At 40.5% G+C, this 12677-nt stretch overlaps 1 protein-coding gene across 4 annotated transcripts in view; it reads left to right on the plus strand.

Moving 5' to 3' along the window:
- Positions 1–12677, plus strand: part of CCDC141 (coiled-coil domain containing 141) — a 225856-nt gene that overhangs the window by 75824 nt on the left and 137355 nt on the right. For all 4 annotated transcript variants that reach the window (XM_070802931.1, XM_019970003.2, XM_019970011.2 and 1 more), the window contains one exon: positions 5412–5665. In XM_070802931.1, the coding sequence (XP_070659032.1) occupies positions 5412–5665 (254 nt within the window). The remainder of the gene's footprint in view (positions 1–5411; positions 5666–12677) is intronic.

Raw genomic sequence — 12677 nt, forward strand, 5'->3', positions numbered from 1 at the left:
TGAGTTTGCTGATTCCTGAACGTCCAAGAGTGACGTTCACTCTTACCATCTCCTGTTTGACCACTTCCAATTTGCCTTGATTCATGTACTTAACATTCCAGGTTCCTATGCAATATTGCTCTTTACAGCATCGGACCTTGCTTCCATCATCAATCACATCCACAATTGTGTGTTGTTTTTTCTTTGGCTCCGTCTCTTCATTCTTTCTGGAGTTATTTCTCCACTGATCTCCAGTAGCATATTGGGCACCTACCAACCTGGGTAGTTCCTCTTTCAGTGTCCTACCTTTTTGCCTTTTCATACTGTTCATGGGGTTCTCAAGGCAAGAATACTGAAGTGGTTTGCCATTGCCTTCTCCAGTGGACCACATTTTGTCATAACTCTCCACATAAACTTTTAAAAAATGTAAGACGTAAGAATCTGACAGAGAAAGAACCAAAGGAACTGACAGAGAAAACTTAGAGAACCATTTATCCACTCCAGGGGCCACTGTGGTAGAAGGTAACAGACTGACTACGGTCTGGGTGCCTTTTCAAGTTAACCTGGCTCAGGAGCCTACATGCCTGCTGGGACCATGGTAGTGGTTATACTCTTTGGGCAGAAATTGAAACAGCAAACCAGAAAAAGATTGCAAATGAAAATTTTGGGTACTTATGTGTATTCTGTGGTGATTAGGACAGGTTGGCCTGACCTATTGTCAGTCTAGAATACCCTGAGCCTGGAAAGCTCTGCTTCCTTCTCTTAACTGAAAAGTCTAATGTTTAAGAGCTGGTTAATGAAAGGAAGAAAAGCATATGGTATATGTGAAAACCCCACACCTGCCCATACTTTTTGTATATGTGTATGTATGTGTGTAACTGTTCAGTATCATAACAAGCTGTTCAATGTAAAGCAAATGTGTGTACCTATACATGGAGAATCAGATGTACTATTGATTACATTAAGACTCTACAAGTCAAAACTCCTTAGTTTGATAGGCAAGGACTTCTATAACCTGTTTTCACCTCGTTTTCGAGTTCTTCCTTTCCCTTCTGCATAACAGCTTTTTCTAGACAGATCTGTTTTTTTTCTGTCCCTGCTGCTCCCATCTTTTCATGTTTGCTTCCCTTTCTCCATGTGAGAGATTGACTTTAATTTTAATCCGCTCCTTGAGTTTTCTTCTTCTACATGATTCATCTTATTCCTGTCCTGCTTCAAGGATATGGTTGTTTTTGGTGTTTGTTACTTTGTATTATTAATTCTCAGTCAAATTGCCCAGTGTACCTAACCCCTCCTGTCTTGCTCTGAGCAGATAATGTTATCTAATACTTTATTGGACAAATGTAGGTCATGTAGCATAAACTGTTTCAAATCCTTTCCTTTTTATCTCAGAGTATGTCAGTTTCTCTTTAGCTCTCAAAAAAAGGTGTCAGTGAAGAATCAGTTGGCCCAACTACCACAGTCATTGCTGCTTTGTTAACTGCCAGATGCTAGAATGCTAAAGTAGAGAGCCATAGTGCGGTGAGGAGAACACTGAGCTAGTGACGAGAATATGGCTTTTAGCACTGACTAGCCCATTTCGGGGTTTCCCAAATGACACTTGGGTAAACAATTTGCCTGCCAGTGCAGCAGACTAAGAGACTCAGGTTTGATCCCCAGGTCAGGAATATTCCCTGGAGTAGGAAATGGCAGCCCACTCCAGTATTCTTGCCTGGAGAATCCCATGGACAGAGGAGCCTGGCAGCCTACAGTCCATAGGGTTGCACAGAGTTGACACGACTGAAATGACTTTGCATGCACAGTCCCTTTCTGATAGAGTTACATACTTACTCTCTGGGTACTCTTCACAGTTCTCCCTTCTGAAAATAAAAGGCCACGTCTTCAACTCTGCTGATGGTTTATCCTTATTTTCCTTCTAGCCACAGATGTTTCACAGATTGTCCTTTCTTATTGACTTCATCATTGCTTTTCCACTTCTCAACCCGGTAACTTGGCTTTTGTTTCTATTACTTACCCATCTCAAAACCCCAAGTCTTCCCACATTTCTTTTTTATATCTCTGAAGGACTGCTGATCTCTAGCATCTTTAGTTCTCATAATTCTTCCCCCTTTTTAATACGTTTGATTTCAGTGACTTCCCTGGTGGCTCAGATGGTAAAATCGTCTGCCTACAATGTGGGAGACCTGGGTTCGATCCCTGGGTTAGGAAGATCCCCTGGAGAAGGAAATTGCAACCCACTCCAGCATTCTTGCCTGGAAAATCCCATGGACAGAGGAGCCTGGAGGGCTGAAGTCCATGGGGTTGCAAAGAGTCGGGCATGACTGAGTGACTAACGCTTACTGTATAATTGTAAGGGATTTGATTAGACCATTAGACCATTCAGGTAGACCATACCTGAATGGTCTAGTGGTTTTCCCTACTTTCTTCAATTTAAGTCTGAATTTGCCAATAAGGAGTTCATGATCTGAGCCACAGTCAGATCCTGGTCTTATTTTGCTGACTGTATAGAGCACCTTCATCTTTGGCTGCAAAGAAAATAATCAATCTGATTTCAGTGTTGGCCATCTGGTGATGTCCATGTGTAGAGTCTGCTCTTGTGTGTTGGAAGAGGGTGTTTGCTATGACCAGTGTATTCTCTTGGCAAAACTCTATTAGCCTTTGCCCTGCTTCATTCTGTACTCCAAGGCCAAATTTGCCTGTTACTCCAGGTGTTTCTTGACTTCCTACTTTTGCATTCCAGCCCCCTATAATGAAAAGGACATCTTTTTTGGGGTGTTAGTTCTAGAAGGTCTTATAGGTCTTCATAGAACCATTCAACTTCAGCTTCTTCATCATTACTGGTCAGGGCACAGACTTGAATTACTGTGATATTGAATGGTTTGCCTTGGAAATGAACAGAGATCATTCTGTCATTTTTTAGATTGCATTCAAGTACTGCATTTTGGACTCTCTTGTTGACTATGATGGCTATTCCATTTCTTCTAAGGGATTTTTGTCCACAGTAGTAGATATAATGGTCATCTGAGTTAAATTCACCCATTCCAGTCCATTTTAGTTCGCTGATTCCTAAAATGTTGGTGTTCACTCTTGCCATCTCCTATTTGACCACTTCCAATTTGCCTTGATTCATGGACCTAACATTCCAAGTTCCTATGCAGTATTGCTCTTTATAGCATCCTTTTTACTTCCATCACCAGTCCTATCCACAACTGGGTTTTGTTTTTGCTTTGACTCTGTCTCTACCTTCTTTCTGGGGTTATTTCTCCTCTGATCTCCAGTAGCATATTGTGCACCTACCGACCTGGGGAGTTCATCTTTTAGTGTCCTATTTTTTGCCTCTTCATTACTGTTCACGGAATTCTCAAGGCAAGAATACTGAAGTGGTTTTCCATTCCCTTCTCCAGTGGACCAGGTTTTGTTAGAACATCCCCTGGAGAAGGAAATGGCAACCCACTCCCGTACTCTTGCCTGGAAAATCCCATGGACAGAGGAGCCTGGTAGGCTATAGTCCATGGGGTTGCAAAGAGTCAGACACAACTGAGCGACTTCACTTTCAGGCAAGCTTTCTACAAAAATTATTGAATATCTCCCTGTGCCAGTCACTACACTAGTGCTAAGGATACAGTCGTGATATTGTCCTATGTCCTCATGTTGCATTGGAGCCTCGTGACAAAAACAGACATTAGTCAACTAACCTGATGTATAAATATAGAACTACAGCTGTGAAAAGAGCTGTGAATGAGAGGAACATTGTGTTTGGGAACACTGAATAGGAAGATTTGTTCCAGTCTGATTTCTCCTTTGAGAAACTGAGCATTGACTAAACTTGAAGTATGCGTAGAGTAAACGTAGAGAAGTAAGGGATGAGGAGAATGGTGTCCCTGGACAAGAATGTAGTGAAAACTTCTGGGGCAACAGGGAGTCAACTGTGTGTGAAGTAAAGAAGATATGGATGGAGGTAAAGAGATTGAGACCATCTGAAAGGAAGATAGGGACCAGACCGTGCCAGAACTGAAATATGTTAAGGAGTCTGTCCTTAATTCAGAGACAATGGGAAGCAATTGGGAGGGTGTGTGTGTGTGTGTGTGTGTGTGTGTGTGTGTGTGTGTGCGCGCGCGCGAGAGAGAGAGATACTGTGTTTGGAAGCAGTCTTTCTGGCTAATATCTGGATTGGAGGGGAGATGCAATTAAGAGATGACTACCCAAATTCAGGGAACAGATGATACTTTCTGTTGTGGATATGGGCTTCCCAGGTGGCACAGTGTTAAAGAATCTGCCTGCCAAGGCAGGAGACACAGGATCTTCCTCCCTGGGTCAGGAAGATCCCCTGGAGGAGGAAATGGCAACACACTCCAGTATTCTTGCCTGGAGAATCCCATGGACAGAGGAGCCTGGCAGGCTACAGTAGATGGGGTCACAAAGAGTCGGACTCTACTGAGCACATGTACACACAAGTTCAGGGAACAGATGATGCTTTTTGTACTGGGGATAGAGAAAACCAGACAGATGCAGGAGATAGAAGGTGAAATCGACAGGTCTCAGTAGAGATGGAATTAGGGTGAGGGATATGTCATGATTGTCTGCTGGGTTTCTGACTGTGGAAAGTGGATAGTTTCCCAGTTGCTCTTCCAGTTGATCCCCAAGTGAAGCTGCTCTTGCAGTGCTACTCTCAGCTCCCTCTTCTACACTCTCTCCCTTGGTGGCCCTTTAATTTTCAGGCTTAAGCTCCCATTTCGACAAGATGTTGCCCAAACCTAAAATGCTATTTACTCCAGAGAGTACAAGTTGGTGGCCCATTTGCCAGAGAGCCATGCTTTGTTTATTCCTCAATATTCTTTTTAATTTTAAAATAGAAATTACAAAACATTTAAAAATCAGAAACTTTTACATAAAAATCCATGTTTATAACTCTAAATTTGGAAACCCTATCAACACTGAACCCATATTCTCTCACGTCCACAGTTGACTGGCACTAGTGGCAGTGATCCTGTGAGTCTAAGCATGTATTTTCCACTTTGCCATAGTCTCTGGCATCCGGGCACCTGGCCAGCACATCCACTGAGCCTTGAAACCTCAGACTTGGTCCAATCACCTCAGGATGTAGAGTGTGCCAAGGAGAGTAGGAGCCTTCACCAGCATCGTACCACTAAAAACGAACTGAACCAGTGCTCAAATCTCAGAGTCTTTCCACTCCCTGTACCGATTTATACTAATGCTGAAAACTTCAGCCTCCTACCACTTGGCAGTTAGCATCATAGCAATTGTTAGGCTGAGATATCTGACCAGCTGAATCAGAGGCGGTTTATGTTTACGTATTTGAATTCCTTATTTTTAATAGAGGTTTACATATATTTTAAATGATATGAAAAGTCCAACTATTACTATATAAAAGCTTGCTCATATCACTTTTTTGTTGTTGTTTTTCTCTCTAGAACTCTTAGAACGATCTCTAGCCCTTTTAAACAAAAGTCAAGAACTCACTGACTTCATAGAAAAAATCAAGAGTGATGGACCTAATGTAAGTGCTGAGATGATTCAGGGAGCTCAAAACAGCTGCCTGAAGATCGACAGTCTTCTTGAACTTCTCCAAGACAGGAGGCGGCAACTAGACAAGTACCTGAAGCAACAGCAGCAGGAACTGAGTCAGGTTCTGCAGATGTGTCAGTGGGACCAGCAGGAAAGTCAGGTAACCCGAAGGGGCACTGATGTTATCCCGACCTTGGCTAACGAAATTGGCTTGTTATGTGGATGATCTGTTTCCTGGGACAGTTTTTCAGTTGTCATGGTCAAATCCTCTGGTCTTTGATCCAAAGTACCATGTTGTTTTCCCAAGCACATAATATAAAAACAAAGATTATATTTCTTCTCATTATAATCCTCATTTTTTAAAATGGGAAGATATCCACTAGCAGTTTTGAAAGTGACTAGGTCCTATTGTTGGAGTCTCTTTCTTGCTTCCATCCAGGTCACTACTTTTAGATACATTTTTTTGAAATTAGGAAATGTTCGTTGTGGTTTTCTTGAATGTTGGAGATGTGTGATGGTGCTGAATTGTACTAGACTGTTGCTAATGCCAGTAAAAGTCTATCAGCCTGAAATAGAGATAATGTTCTTAGAGGAATATTCTGATACCAGTGAAGAAATATAACCTTGGCCTATGGTTGGATGCTCAGTGGTTAGAGGGATTCGGGGTGGGAGGTTGATGAGTTGCAGGCTTGTTAGAGCTCATTACCCAGACTATAGGCCCAGCGCTGGTCGTTCATCACTGTGCTTGCTGTATGTTCCTTGTGTCCCAATCACTTGAGTGTAAGAGTGGATAGAAGTCTTTGCAAAACCCCAGCTCAAATAGGTAGGATATTTAATGCTATGTTTCAAACTGCCCCAGTCCCATGCTTTAACCCATACAGATTAAGTGGAAGGAATTTTTAGGGAGAAATGATGTGGAAGGAGGTATCCTGGTCTAGATGCATAAGAAAGGGGTCTCTTCATACACTTTATATTATTGCTCCGGTCTAAACTGGAGAGATTGACGTAGAGCTGGTAACAAATATGAGTCCAGGAGAACTGTTTCTTCTTTAAAGCTGGAAAAATGAGGATTTAAATGACAATTAACCTTTCAAGTAATACTTATTGAGTACCCACTGTTTGCTGTACTGCTGTGCTTAGTCACTCTGTCATGTCTGACTCTTTGAGACCCCATGGACTGTAGTCTGCCAGGCCTACCTACCGTATACCAGATCCTACTATAAGTACTGGGGATACACAACGTACAAGATAGTCTTTTTCCTCTAGGAATTTTCCTTCAATGCATTTCCTTAGGAATTTTCCTTCTAATCCATTTTCTAATGCTTAACTGTCAATAACCTCAGCCCTGTTGACAGTTGCTGCTAGGTAATTCCTTTGGGAGGCTGTCCTGCGCACTCCAGTGTATTGAGCAACATTCTACCTATCAGATGCCAGTAGAATATACTCTAATTGTAACAACCAAAAAGGTCTCCGGACATTGCTAAATGTCCCCTGGGGGGGCAAAATTACCCCCAGATGAGAACCATGGTTCTCGTGCTTTTTGTTGCTATTGTTCAGTTGCAAAGTCACGTCTGACTCTTTGTGAGCCCATGGACTGTAGCCCTCCAGGCACCTCTGTCCATGAGATTTCCCCTTCCAGGGGTACAATAATAAACAAATGAACAATGACAAGTGCTATAAAGAAGATTAACTAGGGCAGTGAATTTTGCCTTTTGTTGATCTACTTTTAATCAGAGAAGGAATCATAGAAGGCCTCTCTGCGGAGGTATCAAAGGACAGACACCCAAATGCAGGCATCTCCAGACACATAGTCATCTTGCATTTTGTCGCCTCCTCCTCTAAGTCACTATATATGTCTCAGCCCGTCTCCACCCTCAGCCCTTTTGCCTAGGCTACCATTTGCTGTCCTGCTTCTGCTATGCTTTGCCTGCTAAGCCACAGCCCTTCCCCAGTTTAGTTCTTCCCCCACCACACCTTTACATGCTCATTACCCAGAATTCTTTTATCTAATGCAGTAGTCTTTAACTGAGAATTCTGGCACAGCAAGGGATTTCCTGGTGGCTCAGACAGTAAAGGGTTTGTCCACAATGCAGGAGACCCTGGAACAATCCCTGGGTCAGGAAGATCCTCTGGAGAAGGAAATGTTAACCCACTCCAGTATTCTTGCCTGGAAAATCCCAAGGGTGGAGAAGCCTGGTGGGCTACAGTCCATGGGGTCACACAGCGTTGAGCACAACTCAGCAACTAACACTTTCACTTTCACTTTCTGGCACAGCAAAGGAGAATTAATGCTCAGGACAAGAAAAAACATAAAGTTGTTTATCAGACAACCATTTCCAGAGTTCCTTGACCTCCCTATTCCATGACACTCTACCCCTCTCCTTCTCTTTGTCCTTCTCTTTCTCCCCTAATCCTGACCTGAAGCCATGTTCCCAGAGATGCTGTTCACTTAAAAAGAAACTTATTTTCTTTCTATTGAATTCATAACGCCTAACCCTTACCTCTAGTGCTTCCAAGAATACATTAAAAGCTCCTCTAACTTTATCATGTAGAGTAGTTTATCCCTTTTAAACTACAACCTCTCTTATCCAGAGACATTCTATCTGCAAAGAGGCTTTCAAAACACAGAACAGTTTCCCAAGAATGAAAAAGCAGCTACTGTAAGTTTTATTTATTTTTAAGGTAGTAATTTTGCCTTTCTGCTTTGAGATTATGGCAATAATCATCCACTTATCCTCTGCAGTAAAAAATAAATAACCACATGAAGATTCAAAATGAACTGTCTAATCTAGTCATGTGCTTAAGGGAAATCTAGATACCATGCCAACCCCAGAAAGCAGAAAGATGTCTTGATAATAACTAAAGTAAGAGATTACAGAAGGTTTTTTATTTGGTGAGTTGTTCTCTAACTTACGTTGCTTCATATTTTGGGGAAAGTGTGTGTTCTTTTTGAGGGAGTGCTTTTTTAGATAGAATTTATTTATTAGAGAAGTTTTAGGTTCATAGCAAAATTGAACAGAAAGTACATGATATCCTCTGTTCCCACACATGCACAACCTCTCCCACTATCAACATCCCCCAACACAGTGGTATATTTGTTGTAATTGATGAACCTACACTGACACATTATTATCACTCCAAGTCCATAGTTTTCACTAGGGTTGACTCTTGGTGCAGTACATTCTATAGGTTTGGAAAAATATGTAATGACACATATCAGCCATTTAGTACACAAAATATTCTGCTGCCCTAAGAATATCTATGCTCCACCTATTCATTCCACTCTGCCTAATCCTTGGCAAAAACTGGTCTTTATACTGTCTCCATAGTTTTGCCTTTTCCAGAATGTCATATTACTGAAATTGTATAATATGTAACCATTTCAGATTGTCTTCTTTTGGTTATTAATATGCATTTAAGATTTATCCATTTTTTTCATGACTTGACAACTCATTTCTTTTTAGCGTTGAATAATATACCATTGTCAGTCACCTACTGAAGGACAACTTGGTTGCTTCTAAGCTTTGACCGTTATGAATAAAGCTGTAATAAGTATTCCATGTGCAGGTTTTTGTATGGACATAAGTTTTTAATTCATTTGGGTAAATACCAAGGAACAGAATTGCTAGATGATATATGCTAAGAGTATGTTTCTAAGAAATGGCCAAACTGCCTTCCAAAGTGGCTGTACCCCTTTCAACAGAGAGTTGCTGTCGTTCCATGTCCTTGTGAGCACTTGATGCTGTTAGTGTCTTAGACTTTGGCCACTCTGATAGGAGCATAGCAGTATCTCATTGTTGTTTTAACAAGTCTAATCTTTAAATTGGAAATAATAACAATTCACAGACTTGTTCTAAGGATTAAATTCAATAACATGTGTAAAGCACGGAGCACAATGCCTACCATTTTAAAAGATGCTTAATAAATATTAGTTTTCTTGTCATCGCTGTTCTTGGATATACCTTACAACTTATGAATTTTTTCTCTTTTCATTTCTATTCATCCCCCTGAGTTTAGCATTACTGTTGTTACATGTGTCTAAGTCTCTTAAAACTATTTAGTTTTTAGAGGCTGCCATAGGTATAGTAAGGCTTTAAGAATTCACACTTGTGGTTACAAGTACCAGGCTTTCATTTAGACTCTACTCTTAGTCTAGAACCAAAATCAATTTAGTAATTATCTTAAGGATAAATTTTAAGTAAAACTGGTCTATTTCCAAAATATACAAATAACTCATACAGCTCAGTATCAAACAAAACAAAACAAGAAAACAACCCAATCAGAAAATAGGCTGAAGATCTAAATAGATATTTCTCCACAGAAGGCATACATCTGGCCAACAGGTACATGAAAAGGTTCTTGCTCAGCATTGCTAATTATTAGAAAATGCAGATCAAAACAACAGAGAGGTATCACCTCAAACAAGTCACAGTGATTGTCACCAAAGAGTCTAAAAATAGTAAATACTGGAGAGGATATGGAGAAAAGGGAACCCTCCTACACTGTTGGTGGGAGTGTAAATTGGTTCAGCCACCATGGGGAACAATATGGAGGGTCCTTAAAAAACTAAAAGCAGGGTTATCATGTGATCCAGCAATCCCACTCCTGGGCATGTATCTGGAACAAACTATGATTTGAAAAGATGCATGCACCCCAGTGTTCGTGTTGTTGTTGTTCTGCCAGTAAGGCTTTGTGACCCCATGGACTGCCGCATGCCAGGTTTCCCTGTCCTTCACTGTCTCCTGGAGTTTGCTCAGATTCATGTCTATTGGGTCCTTGAAGCTATCCAACCATCTCATCCTCTGCTGCCCTCTTCTCCTTTTGCCTTCAGTCCTTCCCAGCATCAGTCTTTCCCAAAGAGTCAGTTATTTGCATCAGGTGACCTAAATTTTGGAGCTTCAACTTCAGCATCAGTACTTCCAATGAATATTCGGGGTTGATTTTCCTTTCAAACTGACTGGTTTGATTTCCTTGATGTCCAAGGGACTCTTAAGAATCTTCTCTAGCACCACAATTTGAAGGCATCCATTCTTCAGTGCTCATCCTTCTTTATGGTCCAACTCTCACATCCATACATGACTACTGGAAAAATCATAGCTTTGACTATATGGACCTTTGTGGGCAAAGTGATGTCTCTGCTTTTTAATACACTGTCTCTGTTTGTCATAGCTTTACTTCAAAGGAACAAGCATCTTTTAATTTTCTGGCTGAAGTCACCATTTGCCATGATTTTAGAATCTAAGAAAATAACATCTGTTATTGTTTCCACTATTTCCCCATCTATTTGCCATGAAGTAATGGGACTTGTTGCTATGATCTTAGTTTTTTTCATGTAGAATTTTAAGCCAGTTTTTTCACTCTCCTCTTTCACCTCATCAAGAGGCTCTTTAGGTCCTCTTCACTTTCTGCCATTAGAGTGTTATCATCTGCCTATTTGAGGTTGTTGGTATTTCTCCTGGCAATCTTGATTCCAACTGGTGATGCATCCTGGCTGCATTTCACATGATGTATTCTGCATGTAAGTTAACTAAGCAGGATGACATTTTACAGACTTGTACTCCTTTCCCAATTTTGAACCAGTCCGTTGTTCCATGTTCAGTTGTAACTGTTGCATCTTGACCTGCATACAGTTTTCTCGGGAGACAGGTAAGGTAGTCTGGTATTCCCGTGTCTTTAAGAATATTCCACAGTTTGTTGTGATCCACACAGTCAAAAGCTTTAGTGTAGCCAGTGAAACAGAAGTAGATGTTTTTCTGAAATCCCCTTGCTTTTCCTATGATCCAAAGAATGTTGGCAATTTGATCTCTGGTTCCTCTACTTTTTCTAAACCCCACTTGTACTTCTGGAAATTCTCAGTTCACATACTACTGAAGCCTGGCTTGAAGGATTTTGAGCATAACCTTACTAGCATGTGAGATGAGCACAGTTGTACGGTAGTCTGTACATTCTTTGGCACTTCCCTTCTTAGGAATGGATGAAAATTGACCTTTTCCAGTCCTGTGACCACTGCTGAATTTTCCAAATTCGCTGACATATTGAGTGCAGCACTTTAAATTCATGATCTTTTAGGACTTGAAATAGCTTAGCTGGAATTCCATTATCTCCACTAGCATTATTTGTAGTAATGCTTCCTAAGGCCCACTTGACTTCTGACTCCAGGATATCAGGCTCTAGGTGAATGACCACACCATCGTGGCTATCTGAGTCATTAAGACCTTGTTTTGTATAGTTCTTCTGTGTGTTCTTGCCACCTCTTTTTAATCTCTTCTGCTTCTGTTAGATCCTTACCGTTTCTGTCCTTTATCCTCCCCATCCTTCCATGAAGTGTTCCCTTGATTCTCCAATTTTCTTGAAGATTTCTAGTGTTTCCCTTTCTATTTTTTTCCTCTATTTCTTTGCATTCTTTATTTGAGAACACCTTTTTATCTCTCCTTGCTCTTCTCTGTTTGTATATCTTCCCTTTCTCCCTTGCTTTTTGCTTCTCTTCTTTCCTCAGCTGTGTGTAAAGCCTCCTCAGACAACCACTTTGCCTTCATGCAGTTCTTTTTCTGTGGGATGGTTTTGATCATAGTCTTCATAGCAGCACTATTTACAATAGCCAAGACATGGAAGCAACCTAAATGTCCCTCAAAAGATAATGGATAAAGATGTGGTATGTATAAACAAAAGAATATTACTCAGCCATAGAAAGAAGGAAATAATGCCATCTGCAGCACTGTGGATGGACCTAAAGATTATCATACGTGTCTGAGGTAAGTCAGACAGAGAAGGATGAATATCATATGATATCACTATATTTATAATCTAAAAAAGTGATATTAATGAGCCTGTCTACAAAACACAAATAAACCTATAGACAGCAAGCTTATGGTTACCAAAGGGAAATAGGGGGAGGGATAAATTAGGGGTTTGGGATTAAAATATACACACTGCTATATGTAAAAGAGATAACCAGTAAGGACCTACTATATAGCACAAGGAATATATTCACTGTATTGTAATAACCTGTAAAGGAAAAAAATCTAATATACATGCATATATATATTTATAAATGATTATGTCTGTGTGTGTATATATAAATATATATATTGCTATATATCTGAAACTTACACAGCATTGTAAATCAACTATATTTCAATAAGAATTTTTATAAAAAGGTCATGAGGGACTTG

Source organism: Bos indicus, chromosome 2 (assembly GCF_029378745.1).
Source record: "Bos indicus isolate NIAB-ARS_2022 breed Sahiwal x Tharparkar chromosome 2, NIAB-ARS_B.indTharparkar_mat_pri_1.0, whole genome shotgun sequence".
In the NCBI taxonomy this organism is placed as follows: domain Eukaryota; kingdom Metazoa; phylum Chordata; class Mammalia; order Artiodactyla; family Bovidae; genus Bos; species Bos indicus.